We start from the raw sequence: 19462 nt of genomic DNA, 5'->3' as shown, positions 1-19462 counted from the left end.
AAACTCAAGTGTATTTACTGTCTTCGGAAATACCCACTGCGATTTGCTCCACCAACCGCCTTTTCTTTGAAAGGGACGTAGCTACGTAGACAACAATGGCACGTCATGCGTAAGTACTTGCGCCTTTCACAAGTTTGAAACTGAAGGATGAAATATTTATTTAAAAACTGACGCAAGGGCGCTAAATCTAAAACAAACTGTGAATAAAATATGAAAAAATATATGCAGCTGCAAAATCAGAAGTTTGTGATACACGCACGAAAGGTTCGAATGTACATTTAATTCTAAAAAAAACTGCTAATGTTAGCAAGACATGATGATGGGTAGCTAGTTAGCTTGGGAGCTAGCTAGCTACGCAGTTATTTGCAGTGGGAAATATCTGACAAGCTAGCATGATGGTTGGTAGCTAGCTAGCTACGAGCATCAGCTGATCTGATTATAGTGTTATGTTAGGACGTTTAGTTTATGTAATTAAATTATTGTTTCATTTGAACTGGTTGCCTGCTGTGCTTAACATTGTATTATTTTGGGGGCGTTTTTCTGCCGCCGACTACTATAGCTAGCTATATTTAGCCAACTGGCTAACTAACGACGTTGAGTGACTAAGTTAGCTGTGCTAGCAGGGCAAGTTAAACTAGGCCGGAGCATCCTCGGCACCTCTTTGTCAGGGTACCCATGGTAAGCTCTGTTTTTCTTCCAGAATGGCGCCTCGCGTACAGCTTGAGAAAGCAGCCTGGCGCTGGGTCGAGTCGGTGAGACCGGAGGACATACACCGGGAACATATTGAGATAGCTTACCGAATCTGTGTACCGTCGTGCAAGAGGGGAGCATGCAGGTAAATGGGCACACATAGCTAACAATTTCTTCAATTCCCATACTTAAAACTTGTCGTTTATGTCATATTCACTGCTATAATGTTGCCAGGTCGCTAAGAGTGAGTTGTGTTGCATAACTATCTTATTTTGTCTGCAATTTGATTATCATGTAGCTAGCTAGTCACTCAGCTGAATGTCATGTGCAGTCACAATATGAGATATCAGCTATGGAAAGATGGGTGAAACACTTCATGACTCGTTTCCTTTCCTCTCCTCTAGTATTTTGATATTCACATTACAGAACGGCATCTGCTTCCTAATGCTTGATGTTATTCTCAAGTTCCAATGCCTGAAGCAACTGTCTCTTTGCTTACAAAATGTGTGAAAGAGATTGTTAGGATATTGACATCTCTCCCCCTGACTTTGCTTATAAAGGAGGAATTGTAAAGGGAACCCAAATTGTCTTGTCGGTATTGGGGAACATGCCTGGTTGGGAGAGATCAACGAAAACAGCTTCCACAACATTGATGATCCAAATTCAGAGCGCCGGGACAAGGTAGGCCTAAATCCACAACATTCATCATGAACACAGATGTACACCTGCAAGGACGTGCTCCTGCCTGTTTTTAAATCCACATGACTTGGGTCCACTTCAAGTTAAATTGTCTGCCTTTCATCTGCACTGATTTGAAAACACTGGATGAATAAGAGATACCGTTGTTTGAACTTGTCCATCTCTCTCTTACTCACTCCCTTCCTCCTGCCTTTCTCTATCCCCTCTCATTCTCGCCCTCCCCCTCTCTCAGAACACGTTTGTGGGTCTGACGAACCTGGGCGCCACATGTTACGTCAACACCTTCCTGCAGGTGTGGTTCCACAACCTGGAGCTGCGCAGGACACTGTACCTGTGTCAGAATGCCCGGGCAGAGGAGCACAACATGGACTCAGGTGTGCTAGCCCTTGGAGATGAGCCCAGATTGTAGGGATGTAACAATTTACCGATACGCATCGGTCCACGGTTCATATGTTTAAAATATAAATATAAGTGCATCGGCCTTTGGGAGCCCAAACGGATTACTTTCTCTCAACCTTCCAAAAAACCCAAATCTTTTGTGGCAACTACATCCTGTCCTTCAGTGTCTAACTAAGCATGTAATTAGATTGTTGGCCCAGTAACTACAAGGTTGCTGGTTCAAATACCGGAGTCGACAAGGTAAACTGTCACGGTGTCCTTGAGCAAGGCACGGGGAGTTGGCACATGTAAAAAAAACACATTAGCATTACACACTTGTGTGTCACAGGAGAAATATAAGCACCCTCCAAATAATGACTATTGGGTTGACAGTCATTGATTTAATATTGCATACCGAACAACCCCAGGCAATATCAGTAGCCTAGTGAAACTGCGGTGTGCGCAGCTTCTCGCACTGACCAACGAGAACTAGGTCAATTCCTGATCTGGCACATCTACTTGTGCCATTTTGTCAAATGTGCTGAAAATTGTGTTTTACCTGAATAAAAGTAGCCTAAGCTACTGCCGGAGACACAACTCATCTGGTTATACATGCTGGTTATACATTCAGGTTCACTATCAGCAATGGTTTTGGTAGTTTTACTTGAAACAACATATATATATATATATATATATATATATATATATATATATATATATATATATATATATATATATATATATATATATATATATATATATATATATATATATATATATATACACACACACACTACCGTTCAAAAGTTTGGGGTCACTTAAGAATGTCCTTGTTTTTGAAAGAAAAGCATATTTTTTTTGTCCATTTAAAATAACATCAAATTGATCAGAAATACAGTGTAGACATTGTGAATGTTGTAAATGACTATTGTAGCTGGAAACGGCTTTTAAAAAAAAAATATTATGGAATATCTACAAAAGCTTACAGAGGCCCATTATCAGCAACCATCACTCCTGTGTTCCAATGGCACGTTGTGTTAGCTAATCCAAGTTTATAATTTTAAAAGGCTAATTGATCATTAGAAAACCCTTTTTGCAATTATGTTAGCAGAGCAGAAAACTGTTGTTCTGATTAAAGAAGCAATAAAACTGGCCTTCAGACTAGTTGAGTATCTGGAGCATCAGCATTTGTGGGTTCGATTACAGGCTCAAAATGGCCAGAAACAAAGAACTTTCTTCTGAAACTCGTCAGTCTATTCTTGTTCTGAGAAATGAAGGCTATCCCGTGCGAGAAATTGCCAAGAAACTGAAGATCTCGTACAATGCTGTGTATACTACTCCCTTCACAGAACAGCGCGAACTGGCACTAACCAGAATAGAAAGAGGAGTGGGAGGCCACGGTGCACAACTGAGCAAGAGGACAAGTACATTAGAGTGTCTAGTTTGAGAAACAGATGCCTCACAAGTCCTCAACTGGCAGCTTCATTAAATAGTACCTGCAAAACACCAGTCTCAACGTCAACAGTGAAGAGGCAACTCCGGGATGCTGGCCTTCTAGGCAGAGTTGCAAAGAAAAAGCCATATCTCAGACTGACCAATAAAAAGAAAATATTAAGATGGGCAAAAGAACACAGACACTGGACAGAGGTAGATTGGAAAAAAAGTGTTATGGACAGACGAATCTAAGTTTGAGGTGTTCGGATCACAAAGAAGAACATTGCTGGAGGAGTGCTTGACACCATCTGTCAAGCACGGTGGAGGCAATGTGATGATCTGGGGCGCTTTGGTGGTGGTAAAGTGGGAGATTTGTAAAAGGGATCTTGAAGAAGGAAGGCTATCACTCCATTTTGCAATGCCATGCCATACCCTGTGGATGGCGCTTAATTGGAGCCAATTTCCTCCTACAACAGGACAATGACCCAAAGCACACCTCCAAACTATGCAAGAACTATTTAGGGAAGAAGCAATCAGCTGGTATTCTGTCTATAATGGAGTGGCAGGCACAGTCACCGGATCTCAACCCTATTGAGCTGTTGTGGGAGCAGCTTGACCGTATGGTACGTAAGAAGTGCCCATCAAGCCAATCCAACTGGTGGGAGGTGCTTCAGGAAGCATGGGGTGAAATTTCTTCAGATTACCTCAACAAATTGACAACTAGAATGCCAAAGGTCTGCAAGGCTGTAATTGCTGCAAATGGAGGATTCTTTGACGAAATCAAAGTTTGAAGGACACAGTTATTATTTCAATTAAAAATCATTATTTTAACCTTGTCAACATCTTGACTATATTTCCTATTCATTTTGCAACTCATTTCATGTATGTTTTCATGGAAATGTCCTTGTTTTCCAAGTGACCCCAAACTTTTGAACTTGTGTGTTAGATAGATATATATATCTATCAAATATGAGAGATTAATTTGATATACAGGGTGAGGTTGATTTATTTCTTATTTTCATTGGCTATGTCATAGCAATTTTTTTACAGGTAGATATTGATACATTACTAGCTCTAACACAAAAATGACAAGGGGGGGACAAAAAGCAAACATTGCCCCCCAACTGATAGTGGGGTGGCTGAACTTCTAGGGACAGCAGGTAGCCTTGTGGTTAGAGCGTTGGGTCAGTAATCGAAAGGTTTCCCAGTTTACCTTATGGCTCAGCTCAGGTGCCTACATCCACCATATACATAATTTACACACACACACCGAAGTCAGCTCAAACAGATGCTGCTCAGAGAGGCCCAGCTCATCAGCAGCAGATTTTAATTTAGAATGGAAAATGAATGTGTTTATGCAACAAATGTTAGTGTCCATCGATCCAAATCACATCAATTTGTTCCGCTAATCAAACTGGATCACACAGAATAGTTTCAAACTTAAACATATTGTTCCTGTATTGTATCGACGCCCATGTATCTAATGAATCATCTTGAAAAGGTAAACCCAAATTGAAGTCCTCACACCATTGTCTCTTTCTCAGACTACGAGCCTCGCAGCATATGTGAACACCTGCAGTACCTGTTTGCGCTGCTTCAGAACAGCAACAGAAGGTACATTGACCCCTCGGGGCTGGTCAAGGCGCTAGGGCTGGACACAGGACAACAGCAGGTAGTCATCTTTTTACATGTTCAGGAAAGTCTGAAGAGTTAATGTTTTGAAGAAGCTTAGTTATTTTTATAGTGTGTATAGGAAGAAAAATAAGAATACAATGAAAATGTAAACTATTTTTATTTTACTCATCGTCATCTCTATCTCTTGCCTTTCTTTCACATTCAGGACGCTCAAGAGTTCTCTAAGCTCTTCCTTTCGCTATTGGAGGACACATTATCCAAACAGAAGAACCCAAACCTGCAGAATGTCATTCAGCTGCAATTCTGTGGACAGATGTCTTACGTCACTGTGTAAGCCAGCACTACATTCACCCGTCAACTTTAATCAGACTTAAGTAACATTGGGCTCCCGAGTGATGCAGCGGTCTAAGGCACTGCGTCTCAGTGCTAGAGGCTTCACTACAGACTACCTGGTTAGAATCCAGGCTGTATCACAAACGGCCGTGATTGGGAGTCCCATAGGGCGGCGCTCAATTGGTCCAGCGTCGTCCAGGTTTGGCCAGTGTAGGCTGTCATTGTAAATAAGAATTTGTTCTTAACTGACTTGCCTTGGTTTTTTAATTTTTTAATTTAACTATCTAACAACCCAGTGGTAGTTTTATTTGTACGAATTTGGAATCTTCAGGTTGCCATGAGAGATGTCCTTTTTTGCTTTATGGGTTGGTTTTATAAAGTCAAGCGTTTTGACTATTTTGTGCTTTGACAGTGGTGGTGCCAGTCAGAAATGCAACAGGATTTTTTGTCTTTTATTAACATCATAAAGACAGATGGAACTGGGCTGTTCATGTCAGGTTGGACACTAGTGATTTTTACTAGAGGTTTGGCTTTATGGCTGCAAAGGTTATGCTTTTATCCGGGCCAAGCTTTTGCCATTTATGATTTTGGATCAAGATAAAAACGTTTCTTCTACTAGTACCTAGGTTTTAGTTGCCTTAACTCAACCCAGACTTCTACACAACACCTTTTCAAACTTCCTTAGAAATGGCAATAACAGATGCAGACTCTTGAGTGTCTTAGTCTGTGGGTTTATGACAGGTGTAACCAGTGTGGCCGTGCTTCTCCCCTGCCGTCTCGATACTACGAACTGGAGCTCAACATCCAGGGCCACAAGAACCTTACAGAATGTGTCACAGAGTTTCTCAAGGTAACCTTGCATTCTGACATCACATTAGTCATGAAGATGATGATGCATCATGTTGTTCTTTAAGGCGATTATGCATTATGACAGCATATAGTTCATTAGTTTAACTAATGGATTTTGATGACACATCAAGTTCTGAGTTCAAAAGTTAATCATGCGTAATGATGTCAGTGTTCCCCAAGGTATTAATGCGTTATGACATCGGTTCCCCAAGGTATTAATGCATTATGACATCGGTTCCCCAAGGTATTAATGCGTTATGACATCGGTTCCCCAAGGTATTAATGCGTTATGACATCGGTTCCCTAAGGTATTAATGCGTTATGCCATCGGTTCCCCAAGGTATTAATGCGTTATGCCATCGGTTCCCCAAGGTATTAATGCGTTATGCCATCGGTTCCCCAAGGTATTAATGCGTTATGCCATCGGTTCCCCAAGGTATTAATGCGTTATGCCATCGGTTCCCCAAGGTATTAATGCGTTATGCCATCGGTTCCCCAAGGTATTAATGCGTTATGCCATCGGTTCCAAGGTATTAATGCGTTATGCCATCGGTTCCCCAAGGTATTAATGCGTTATGCCATCGGTTCCCCAAGGTATTAATGCGTTATGCCATCGGTTCCCCAAGGTATTAATGCGTTATGCCATCGGTTCCCCAAGGTATTAATGCGTTATGCCATCGGTTCCCCAAGGTATTAATGCGTTATGCCATCGGTTCCCCAAGGTATTAATGCGTTATGCCATCGGTTCCCCAAGGTATTAATGCGTTATGCCATCGGTTCCCCAAGGTATTAATGCGTTATGCCATCGGTTCCCCAAGGTATTAATGCGTTATGCCATCGGTTCCCCAAGGTATTAATGTGTTATGACATCAGGGTTATTTTCCCTAGGTAATTAATTGTGGTGTAACAGACTGACTGAGTTTTAAAATAACATTTGTGAGTAGTTGGGTTGAACAGTTCAGAGTAAAATAGTAATGTTTGACCTAGTGTTGACCCTGTGATCGCTCCCTGCAGGAGGAGAAGCTGGACGGTGACAACCGCTACTTCTGTGAGAGCTGCCAGAGCAAGCAGAATGCCACCCGACGCATCAAACTGCACAGCCTCCCACGCGTACTAAACCTGCAGCTCATGCGTTTTGTCTTCGACAGGTCAGTTTGATTCATTCAGTCTGTTGTTTTGTAGAAGGGTCTCTAGTCTACCATCCCTCAGCCCACAACTCAAACCGTACATACCTTCACTAGTAGTGGCCATATGCAGTATCACTAAGGGTCAATGCAACAACTCTAACTCGGTACTGTTGCTGAATGTTTTCTGTCTTCTGATTCCCAGACAAACGGGTCACAAGAAGAAGCTCAACACCTTCATCAGTTTTCCAGAGCAGCTGGACATGGGCCCGTTTCTGGAGGGAAAAGGTATCGCCAGCCTTGCAATGGCTCAACACACTGTCCTCATTCTATACATGTGGTCGAATATTTAATGATAAAGATACAGTAGGGGGGAAAAGTATTTGATCCCCTGCTGATTTTGTACGTTTTCCCACTGACAAAGAAAGGATCAGTCTATAATTTTAATGGTAGGTTTATTTGAACAGTGAGAGACAGAATAACAACAAAAATATCCAGAAAAACGCATGTCAGAAATGTTATAAATTGATTTGCATTTGAATGAGGGAAATAAGTATTTGACCCCCTCTCAATCAGAAACATTTCTGGCTCCCAGGTGTCTTTTTATACAGGTAACGAGCTGAGATTAGAAGCACACTCTTAAAGGGAGTGCTCCTAACCGCAGCTTGTTACCTGTAAAAAAGACACTTGTCCACAGAAGCAATCAATCAATCAGATTCCAAACTCTCCACCATGGCCAAGACCAAAGAGCTCTCCAAGGATGTCAGGGACAAGATTGTAGACCTACACAAGGCTGGAATGGGCTACAAGACCATCGGCAAGCAGCTTGGTGAGAAGGTGACAACATTTGGTGCGATTATTCGCAAATGGAAGAAACACAAAAGAACTGTCAATATCCCTCGGCCTGGGGCTCCATGCAAGATCTCACCTCGTGGAGATTCAATGATCATGAGAACCGTGAGGAATCAGCCCAGAACTACACGGGAGGATCTTGTCAATGATCTCAAGGCAGCTGGGACCATAGTCACCAAGAAAACAATTGGTAACACACAACGCCGTGAAGCACTGAAATCCTGCAGCACTTGCAAGGTCCCCCTGCTCAAGGATACATATACATGTCCGTCTGAAGTTTGCCAATGAGCATCTGAATGATTCAGAGGACAACTGGGTGAAAGTGTTGTGGTCAGATGAGACCAAAATGGAGCTCTTTGACATCAACTCAACTCGCCGTGTTTGGAGGAGGAGGAATGCTGCCTATGACCCCAAGAACACCATCTCCACCGTCAAACATGGAGGTGGAAACATTATGCTTTGGGGGTGTTTTTCTGCTTAGGGGACAGGACAACTTCACCGCATCAAAGGGATGATGGACGGGGCCATGTACCGTCAAATCTTGGGTGAGAACCTCCTTCCCTCAGCCAGGGCATTGAAAATGGGTCGTGGATTGGTATTCCAGCATGACAATGACCCAAAACACACGGCCAAGGCAACAAAGGAGTGGCTCAAGAAGAAGCACATTAAGGTCCTGGAGTGGCCTAGCCAGTCTCCAGACCTTAATCCCATAGAAAATCTGTGGAGGGAGCTGAAGGTTTGAGTTGCCAAACGTCAGCCTCAAAACCTTAATGACTTGGAGAAGATCTGCAAAGAGGAGTGGGACAAAATCCCTCCTGAGATGTGTGCAAACCTGGTGGCCAACTAAAAGAAATGTCTGATCTCTGATTGACAACAAGGGTTTTGCCACCAAGTACTAAGTCATGTTTTTCAGAGGGGTCAAATACTTATTTCCCTCATTAAAATGCAAATCATTTTTGACATGCGTTTTTCTAGATTTTTTGTTGTTTTTCTGTCTCTCACTGTTAAAATAAAAATACTATTAAAATTATAGACTGATCCTTTCTTTGTAAGTGGGCAAATGTACAAAATCAGCAGGGGATCAAATGCTTTTTTCCCCCACTGTACATGACCAAAGTTCTGTGACAATGGTATGATAAAAGCTGCCCCATTACTATGCATTATGATATACAGACACACATAATCCATGCTGTGTGTTTGTTTTGGGTCTCTTTGGGTGGCATCCCCAGAAGATGAGAAGTGTGTGTACGAGCTGAGTGCGGTCCTGATCCACCGCGGGGTCAGCGCTTACTCGGGTCACTACATCGCACACGTGCGAGACGCCCGCACCAGCGACTGGTACAAGTTCAACGACGAGGAGATTGAGAAGATGGAGGGCAAGAAGCTACAGCTGGGCATCGAGGAGGACATCGGTGAGCCTCCCTGCTCCTTTCTGCATTAGTCCACTTGTGCTCCCTTAACCTCTCCTCTCCTCCCCTCCCCTTCACTTCCCTGAATTGTAGCTGTATTGTTTTGTAACACAGCTTGGTTAAAAACTGACTGTTGTTTGGTGGTAAAATTCCCACACCCACTCCCTTAATAAAACCAATATTTATGTAAAGTGCATCTAAAATCGTAACACTAAACAGTAAGACAACAAATGTAGGAGATAAAATAAAAACAAGACAGGAAGAATAAAGGAACTTACCGCTCTTCAACATGGCTTCTCTTATACCTGTTCTCTGCGGCTGTTCTGCTCTTTCTCCAGCCGAGACGGTGAAGTCCCAGACCCGTAAGCCCAAGTGCAGTAAAGGATACCACTGCTCCAGGAACGCCTACATGCTGGTGTACAAGTGCCATAGAGAGGAGGACACTGACCCCATGGAGACCAACGTTGACGTGCCAGGTGAGGATCTAACTACTGGACTGCACCTGGTGATGACTGTAGTTCAATACATTATGTACAAGTTAACAACTGAGCTAGCTGGATAGCTCCAGTGTGTACAGCCCTTTGACATACTTTATTAAAATAATCAACCAAAGTTACCACCCCAGGGAAAAATAGGTAAGAAGAAATGTGTAGGCGGTTAAAGCTATTCCCCGGTAAGACTTGTATAGTTGTATATTCCCTGCAACTGAAGTCAGCTAGATATGCATGGTACTCTACCTGTTGCTGCAGAGGTGAGGTGGTTAGAATGTTGTTTGTATGACCTTTGAACCCAGCAACGGTAGCTGTGATATCAGTGGGAGCCCTCTGTCTGTGCCAGGCTTTCTGCAGAGGCTGGTGGACCGAGACAACAGGAAGTTTGAGGAGTGGTGCCTGGAGATGGCCGACATGCGCAAGCAGAGCGTCGACAAGGGCAAGGCCAAGCACGAAGAGGTGAAGGAACTCTACGAGCTTTTACCTGCGGAAGACGGTCGGTAAAAACATCCCCTTACCCCAGCTACCACAATATTACAATATGAAAGTAGTTCTTTGTTCATGATGTTGTATAATGCATTATAACTAGGGCTGTTAAACGATTAAAATAATGAATCGAGTTGATGGCATTAGTTATTGCAATTTTTGAATGTGCTCAAATTTGTCCCTAAAAGATTTTTCCATTTTAAAAAGCAGTGCATTGAGTTACAGGCATACTATGTTTTGATTTGTAAGGGACGGAAACACAAAAGGATCTACATCCAAATGTTTTCATAGCATTTTCCCCTTAAACACAAGTCACTGTAACATACAGCTATTTATGCTCCATATGTTTAAGTAGGCCTACTCTCGTCAATGTTCTTGAAGCTTAACACTTATGCACAACACAACGCTTTAAGTACTGTTACTGCTGCAGGCATTCTAAATGAGTGACTACAGGAAAAACCTGGCTCTATGGATACAAAGAGCTTTTAAATTTGTCCAACAATCTTATGAAAACACTGTAACCATCTGTACGGTTCAGGGCCCTGTTTCCCAAAAGCATCTCAAGGCTAATAAGTTCATTGTGAGAACCTTCGTAGCAGCCTTGTTAAATCTCCCAGCTGTTTCCCTAAACTCTCGTTATTAATGTTGCACTTGAAAACGCTCGTAATGTAACGCCTGCCTCAGACCACTCGTACAACTGCTAAGTGCCTCGTTAGATGCTTTTTGCCCTCCCGCGTCACTTTATACACAGAAAATGTACTATAACATAGAATCCCATGGTTTAACTGTCTCTCTGTGACTGCCGATAACTTCAGAACATAGTTGACTACAAATACAAAGTTGCCAATGTCTACAATTGATACAAACATGCGACGTATAAAAATATGCGTCAAATTAAAACCGAGATGACGGCATTAAAATATAAACAGTAGACTATAGGCCTATTTCATTCATATTAAAATAAATTTAATGTTCAATCTATCGAGTTATATTTTGCTACCTGTAGGCAACTCTGTAATTTGTGTCATTATATATCATGATGTATTGCCTAACGTGCGCAATGTTGTACCAAATCTGTGATTTTGTGCATTTTTATTAGGTAGCCTAAGCAATTTGAATAAGCCACCTCAATATTTGCAGCCTCAGTTGGTAATATCTCCCAAGGAGCTGATCCATCGTCAGTTTTGTGAAATAATTCTAATGTTAAGGTAATATTTGAATGGATATAGCTGATCTGTAGTCAGTATTGTGAAATAATTCTAATGTTAAGGTAATATCTGAATGGATATAGCTGATCCGAGAGCAGCACTCCCTTTCTATCCTGTCAATATCGACACATGCTCCAACGATGCACTTAGCGACTGTTCTCTGTGCATGCCGTTTTGGGGAACGCAGATCTTCGGCCATTGTAGGAAAGATGCATCATTAAAACACCCCTAAGCCTAAGTTGCATCACTGTGGGGGAAACTGGGCCCAGATAACTTTAAGTAGCCTATTTCTTCTCAGTTCTTCCTGTGCCATCCAATTTTGTGGTCAAGTTATCAGGTTGCTAGCTAGAGGCACACGGTCTTCAGCGATGTAAAGGCACAAGCATTGGCTGTAGTTGTGTTCTGCGCTTTAAAAGGGTCAGTGCGGAAAAGAAATGGAGTCGCAATTAACGGCGTCAGAAATAATTTGCGGAGATAATTTTGACAGCCCTAATTATACCACATCCCTGGTATGCTATGCAGGTGCATTAACAGTAGCTATGCTTACTTTGTAAATAAACAAAGGCACACAAGAATATAGCTCTGATGTATTTACGATAAATGTTGTACGAGTGCAATATACTGTGTGTTGCCCCTTTTCTTTACACAGAGTTCTTTTGCCCAGCACTGAAGTTCAACTAAGATGTCCATCTTACAAGGTTGAGGTCCGGGTAGAGTGTTTCATGTTTGTGTGTTTGTTCCAGGCCAGCAGTATGAGTTTGTGCCTCTGGAGTGGTTGAAGAAATGGCTGGACGACTCGACGGTCACTAAAGAAATCGACAACGGCAACTTCCTGTGTTCTCACGGTAAACTTCACCCAGACAAGGTGGGGGAGGCCAAGAGGATCTCCGTTAAAGCAGCAGAGCTTCTCTTTGACAGATACGGCGGAGGACCCAGACTAGATGGTAAAAGACATTGCTGATATGCATGGATAGTCTCAGCTCCTCTCTGTGACCTCTGACCTCGTGTGTGTGTGTGACCCTGTGTCCAGGGTCAACTCTCTGTGAGGAATGTGTGGGCCAGAGATGCAGGGTGCTGCGGCTAAAGAACCAGCTGGCCGAGGACTTCAAAGAAGTCACCAACCTTGTCAAGGGCCCGCCCAAAAGGTAACCACTCACTCACACAGATTAATGGCAGCGTCTTGCGTTCGTAAAACAGTCCTCGCAGTGCAGAAAGTTAGACAAAATAACAGTATCTTTTTTATTGATCCAGACATGTTTGTAGTACTGCAGCTAGCGATTGCAGTTTGCGCAATGTATGTTCTAATATCTCGCCCCTATCTGACAGTGATGAGGGGTACTGGGTGGGCAAGACGTCTCTTCGGAGCTGGAGACAGCTGGCCTTGGAGCAGCTGGATGAGGACGAGGAGGAGACCAAACACATCGACGGCAAAAGCAACGGAGAGGGACCAGCGATCACTGCTACTAAAGGTACACAAACCAGCATAGGTCAGAGTACAACTTGGAAAACTACTTGTCACAATGACATGTAGAGTAGTTAACTACAATATTATTAGAGTCATGTCAGAAATAACATATTCACCTCCTTTGTGCGGAGATCATGATTGGTTATTGCTGTCTGGTTCTTTATCAGTGTGGCCCAGTATTGTTTGACTATTGCTGTCTGATTCCAGAGTACGGCCCAGAGAACCAGGATGAAGATGAGGAGGAGATGAAGACCTTCAACGAGGACATCCTCTGTCGGCATGGTGGTCTGAGTATCCTGGAGAGCGAGAGGCGGCTGGTGACGGAGGAGGTGTGGTCCAAACTGAGGGTGTATTTCCCCAGAGCCCCCCAGTTCACCCAGCTACAGGAGCCCTGTCAGCAGTGCCTGGTAAGAAGGGATGGACCGAGGTGGTGGGAGGGATAGAGATACTGTTGTCTCTCTCCCTACTCCTCTCTAGCCTTGTGAATGGAAAAACCAAATTGAGCTGGTCACATTCCTATTAGCTGTGTGGTATCCCTGTGGGTTTTCCTGTAGAGGCTGGAGCGTGAGGGGAAGGAGAATGAGGCTCTGAACAGGATGATGGCGTCAGAACAGAAGAGCTCCCTCCTCAACCTGTTCCAGGAGAAGAACAGACCCACACTCACCAAGTGGCCGCAGGTAATAACTGTCAGTGCACAGGTAATAACAATACCGACTGTCATTTTTGGTTAGTGGACATTTACAAGTGAATATGAACGAGACATTGTGCAAATGAACAAAGTTTTGACGCATGCTTGTCTGAAGGAAGAACAGTCCTGGCTCTGGAGCAGCATGTGTACACGCTGTGTCTGTGGAGTCGCTAGGGTAACTGGTCTGCCTGCTCTGCTCAGAGAATGGGTGGGGGGAGCAGATGGGCTGAGAATGGAGAGGAGAAAAATGCAAGGAAATCAAGATGGTTTGGCAGCGGTACAGATTTCTCAAACACAGCAGAAAGCTAACGCTGTGATGTCCATCTCATTCATTCAGCCACTTAGTGGCAAGAAAAAGTATGTGAACCCTTTGGAATTACCTGGATTTTCTGCATAAATTGGTCAAAATTTGATCTGATCTTCATCTAGGTCACAACAATAGACAGTCTGCTTAAACTAATAACACACAAACAATTATACATGTTCATGTCTTTATTGTACACACCATGTAAACATTCACAGTGCAGGGTGGAAAAGTATGTGAACCCTTGGATTTAATAACTGGTTGACCCTCCTTTGGCAGCAATAACCTCAACCAAATGTTTTCTGTAGTTGTGGATCAGACCTGCACAACGGTCAGGAGGAATTTTGGACCATTCCTCTTTACAAAACTGTTTCAGTTCAGCAATATTCTTGGGATGTCTGGTGTGAACTGCTCTCTTGAGGTCATGCCACAGAATCTCAATTGGGTTGAGGTCAGGACTCTGACTGGGCCACTCCAGAAGGTGTATTTTCTTTTGTTGAAGCCATTCTGTTGATGATTTACTTCTTCTATGATTTGGGTCGTTGTCCTTTGCATCACCCAACTTCTGTTGAGCTTCAATTGGCGGACAGATAGTTTCATCTGTCCAGAGAATATTTTTCTAGTAGCGCTGTGGAACATCCAGGTGCACTTTTGCAAACTTCAGGTGTGGAGCCATGTTTTTTTGGGACAGCAGTTGCTTCTTCTGTGGTGTCCTCCCATGAACACAATTCTTGTTTAGTGTTTTACGTATCATAGACTCGTCAACAGAGATGTTATCATGTTCCAGAGATTTCTGTACGTCTTTAGCTGACATTCTAGGATTTTTCTTAACCTCATTGAGCATTCTGCGCTGTGCTCTTGCAGTCATCTTTGCAGGACAGCCACTCCTTGGGAGAGTAGCAACAGTGCTGAACTTTCTCCATTTATAGACAATTTGTCTTACCGTGGACTGATGAACATCAAGGCTTTTAGAGATACTTTTGTAACGCTTTCCAGCTTTATGCAAGTCAACAATTCTTAATGGTTCACATCAGGCATTGCTTCTTGTGAATAGCAAACTCACATTTTGTGAGTTTTGTTTTTATAGGGCAAGGCAGCTCTAACCAACATCTCAATTACTGTACTCCAGGTTAGCTGATTCCTGACTCCAATTAGCTTTTGGAGAAGTCATTAGCCTAGGGGTTCACATACTTTTCCCAACCTACGCTGTGAATGTTTAAATTATGTGAACCCCTAGGCTAATGACTTCTCCAAAAGCTTTTATATATATATATATATATATATATATATATATATATTTTTTTTTTTTAAATAAAAAATACATCTGCTGAGTAAATCTAACATCCCGATTCTCGAGCTGCAACACACAGACATGTACGGAGTTTGTGTCAACGGACATGGAGATGAATTATTGGACGTAGCTACCCGGAGTCTGCCCCTCCTGGTTGTTGTGATGCTGAGTTTGCTGACTGTCAGCTGTACGTAAACACATGGACAAATCCCTTTTCCACTCCGTGTGTTGTAGAAAGGTACACACTAATTGTCAAGCTAACTTTAGCGAACATAAGATGGACATTCAGTGGGCTCTAAAGTGCCAGCAGTTCACTCACGTTTGTTAGTGAAAGAAATGAAATGCAAATACGAAAAATAACTGGCCGCGGGCCAGGCGCAGTGCATGCTGACACGGTCGCCAGGCTCTTGACCTTTGACCTTGAGCTGCAGCGATGAGACAAGACTAACTACCAATTGGACACCACGAAATTGGGGAGAAAAAGGGGTAAAAAAAGAAGTAGCTACAATTATTAAAATGGATGGAAAAACTTCAAAAAAAATGGTTACATTATTGCCCATCCTGGGGCCTTTTCCAAATACCCCGGTATACTGCCCAAGCCTACTAGACAAGTAATAAGTTAGTACACGTGTAATAACACAGGTTATTACATGAGGAATTACAGTAAGTACACTGGTAATAACAGGTAATAATGGTTATTGCACAGGTAATAAGAGGTATTAACAGTTTGTACACTTGATAGATATCTTATTGGCTGAACTGAATATATTTGTTGATGACATGTTGACATACTGATGAATCCAATCTTTGTTTTAGGAGACGGACATTCTCTACATAGTTCCTCTGTTTTTTGTGGACGAGTGGAGAAAGTTCATCAGGTAAGTCCAGTCCGAATCCTACTGTTTGTTTTTTGAATGCTTCACCATTCAAACAGCCCAAGAAGACATGACTTCTCTCGTCCACTCCCTCCCTCTCTGTAGGAGGCCCACTAAGACCACCCCAGTGTCTAGCGTGGGGAACAGTTTGCTCCTTTGTCCCCATGGAGGCTTCATGTTCACCCATGACTCCATGTTGATGGGAGACGCCCAACAGTGAGTGACTTCACTGACCTCTATCTGACCCCTCTCGACCCATGTTGTTGTTTTCGTGTTCTATACAGCACTGCTCTGGTCTTTATCATCCATCCCTCCTGGTCTCATGTTGTGTGCTGTTCCCTCTGCACAGTATAGCTCTTCTCTGGCCCGGTGAATGGGAGGTGATCAGCAGACACTTCCTGGTTGATCAGCCAATCTCCATCTGCCGGATCAGTCAGGCCACACCCAACGGCTCCAGTGTGGAGTACACCACCCAGCCTGGTGAGATTCAAGTCCTTATGATTTCCCTCCACTGTGTGACTTAATGCTGTTATTCTGTTATGTTTCTTTGAGAACTGTGCAGAGGGACTGTTTGACTGTGTTTGTGTTCTGTGTCCAGAGCTTTGTAGGGACTGCAGAGAAGGTTTCATCTTCCAGCAACAGAGGGACATGAGAGAGTACGCACAAGCCACAGTCTACGTCCGCAAGGTCATAGACGACAAGAGGGTGAGTGTCTTTCTCTCCCCTTCCCCTCCTTCTCTGTTTAGTAAATATGTCTGTCAGAGTGTAATATGCAAATAGTATGAATCTCCAGAGAAGAATACAACTTCCTTCCTATTTAGATAATGGAGACAGCTCCTGAGGTGAATGTGAGTGGGTCAGAGGCAGAGGATGAGAGGGAGGAGCCTGTTGCTAAGGTGGACGGAGAGCAAGACCCTGACTTTAGCCAGGTAGGACACAAACCCCTCACCTCTGTTTCACTTTTATTGCTTATAAGTCTCTAAGAATTGAATGTTTGAGTAAAGGTTTTGTGAACTAAGCCATTTACCAATAATGTAGAAGTTAGAAGTGCTGAGAGGATGATTGACATGGATATTGCCCGATGTTTCCCTTGCTTCCTGGTCACATGTCTGTCCAGATAGAGGACGGGGCGAAGCGTCAGAGGCTGAGTGACGGCACCATCGGTGCTGCCGCAAGTCCGGCCCCCATGGCCAGTGGCGGAAAATCGGGTATCAGGAGGAGCACAAGGCACAGGAAGCTCCGGGGAGAGAGAGCACTCATCGTCTCAGCCAATCAGACGCTCAAGGAGCTCAAAATACAAGTGAGGGGTTCACCAGTGTTGCCATCGATGGAGGCTTGAATAACCATAATGCATCATCCTTGCTTTTGCACAACAGTGAATCTAAGGATTCCTGATCCCTAACTCTGGTGTGTGTTAATGGTTCTCTCTTAGATCATGCATGCCTTCTCTGTGGCCCCGTTTGATCAGAATCTGTCGATCGACGGCCGGTGTCTAACGGACGACTCTGCCACCCTCGGCAGCCTAGGAGTCATCCCAGAGAGCGTCATCTGTCTGAAGGTACGTACCGCATTTATATTAGATTCCATTATGAACTTGAATTTCAAATCAAATCAAATTGAAAGGGGTAAAGACTAGTATCTAATATGAAAGTGAACATGTCATTACCGGAGACGAGCAGCGAATGGTTTGAAGTTGCTTATTCCTGAATCTGCGTTTTGTCTTTTTTTCTTTCAGGCTGATGAACCCATAGCAGATTATGCAGCATTGGATGATGTTTATCAGGGTATGTTTCTTTTCTTCTCTCGTTTTTTATTTCTCTTCTTTCTTTTGTATACCCTGAATCTTTTGTACACTATGAATTGCAAGATTCCATTCGCTAACAACGGTTTCTGTGTTCTTTTTTCAGTCTGTATGCCTGAAGAAGGATTTAAAGGTAAGGGTATGTTCTGATCGCAATCATGTTTGCATGAATTAGTTTTTTAACCCTGATCTGCAGTATGTGCAGCTGTTATCTATGACATACAACAAATCAATAAAACATACTGTATGGATCCATTCAGGCACTGGGCTTCTCGGTCACTGAAGAAGACATGACAGTCTCTGCCCTCGAGGCGGACTGAAGCTGGACAACAAGAATCAATGCTTGTAGTGTCCATAAATTGGAAAAAAGTGCTTTAATTTTGTTTTCTCTTATGTCATTTTTTTTTAAGATTTCGTTTTTGTATTTTAAGCTGTGACTGTTGCAAATCCTTTGGTTATTTCTCTGTTAAAAATGATCTGCTGGCTTTTTAATATTTAAAGACGTTTATGCATTCTCTGGGACTTTGTGGTCTCACTCTCTTCGCCCGGGCTGTGAGTAGAAACGTGTCATGAGAATCGAGTGGCATCTTCCAATGTGGAACCCAAACTTCTCTTCTGTCTGCTTCCGTAGACTTCTGAGAGGATCGACCCAATTGAATTTTACAAGATACATTTTTTTTGTTCAAAGGAAAATTGTGGTCTCACTGCAAATTTTCTTCAAACATTTAAAGAATGCATGAGCAGTTCTTAAATATTGAACATCGTAACTGTTTGGTGGTTTAACATTAAGTACCTCAACAAAGTTAACAAAATACTCCCTTGCATTTAGAATAATAAAATATATGTATATTTCTTAAATGAATAAAAAACATTGCACATTTAGATTAGGTTTGTGCTGCAGTCAGAAACCGATGCAGGCCTTGATGTGAACTGTTATTTTCTGTTATTTCATATGGGCAATAAAGTTGTTTTTTCTTCTACAGATTTTCTCACACACACATTGTTTTGGCTCTATTTGTGCGCTGTGTGAAGAAAAAAACAACTATGGGGAGGTTTCCCCAATACAGATGAAGCCTAATCCTGTGTCCGGGAAACCGTCTCTCTGACCCGTTCTTTCATACCTCAATGCTTTGACCACTACGTTATTGATAAAGTATCGACTCTCGTTCTCTAATACACATAGTTAACCAAGTCTGGATGTATAGTGTAGTGCATCTACAAGAGAGTATGGTTGGTGTTTTTAGATTCAAAGTTTATTGGTCATGCACACAGATTTGCAGATGTTATCGCAGGTGCAGCGAAATGCTTATTTTTCTAGTTCTGACAGGAATAATATTTAGCAATATAATAACCAAAAAGTATCAGAACAAGCAGTCAGAATCTGGAAAATAAATGTGTGTGTGTGTGTGTGTGTGTGTGTGTATAGACAGTTTGAACAGTATATTAATAG

The 19462-nt window shown here is 42.7% G+C and overlaps 1 protein-coding gene across 5 annotated transcripts; it reads left to right on the top strand.

Moving 5' to 3' along the window:
- The first annotated feature begins 93 nt into the window (after positions 1 to 93).
- LOC115150273 (ubiquitin carboxyl-terminal hydrolase 48) lies at positions 94 to 19008 on the top strand. Of its 5 annotated transcripts, none has more exons than XM_029693386.1 (27): positions 94 to 264; positions 701 to 835; positions 1251 to 1371; positions 1622 to 1763; positions 4746 to 4873; positions 5042 to 5166; positions 5911 to 6019; positions 7033 to 7166; positions 7348 to 7430; positions 9227 to 9406; positions 9742 to 9879; positions 10241 to 10390; positions 12332 to 12532; positions 12619 to 12733; positions 12915 to 13057; positions 13261 to 13460; positions 13608 to 13730; positions 16153 to 16214; positions 16317 to 16427; positions 16561 to 16691; positions 16810 to 16916; positions 17033 to 17140; positions 17329 to 17511; positions 17644 to 17769; positions 17947 to 17995; positions 18119 to 18145; positions 18273 to 19008. In XM_029693386.1, exons 2-27 carry the CDS (start codon positions 702 to 704, stop codon positions 18293 to 18295), a joined length of 3153 nt encoding a protein of 1050 aa, XP_029549246.1. In that variant the 5' UTR covers positions 94 to 264; position 701; the 3' UTR covers positions 18296 to 19008. The 5 variants fall into 5 exon arrangements, with proteins under 5 accessions (XP_029549246.1, XP_029549243.1, XP_029549244.1 ...); XM_029693383.1 differs by having other exon boundaries at positions 13608 to 13751; XM_029693384.1 differs by having other exon boundaries at positions 9224 to 9406.
- The last annotated feature ends 454 nt before the right edge of the window (positions 19009 to 19462 follow it).

Source organism: Salmo trutta, chromosome 16 (assembly GCF_901001165.1).
Source record: "Salmo trutta chromosome 16, fSalTru1.1, whole genome shotgun sequence".
Taxonomy (NCBI): Eukaryota; Metazoa; Chordata; class Actinopteri; order Salmoniformes; family Salmonidae; genus Salmo; species Salmo trutta.
Note: the sequence above shows the minus strand (reverse complement) of the source record. Positions and strands in the feature narration are given on the sequence as shown.

Coding starts and splice junctions, on each gene's coding strand:
- LOC115150273 (XM_029693381.1), top strand. CDS start 702: ATGGCGCCTCGCGTACAGCTTGAGAAAGCAGCCTGGCGCTGGGTCGAG. Junction 6,020..7,032: donor GTGTCACAGAGTTTCTCAAG/GTAACCTTGCAT, acceptor CGCTCCCTGCAG/GAGGAGAAGCTGGACGGTGA. Junction 16,428..16,560: donor TTGATGGGAGACGCCCAACA/GTGAGTGACTTC, acceptor CCCTCTGCACAG/TATAGCTCTTCTCTGGCCCG.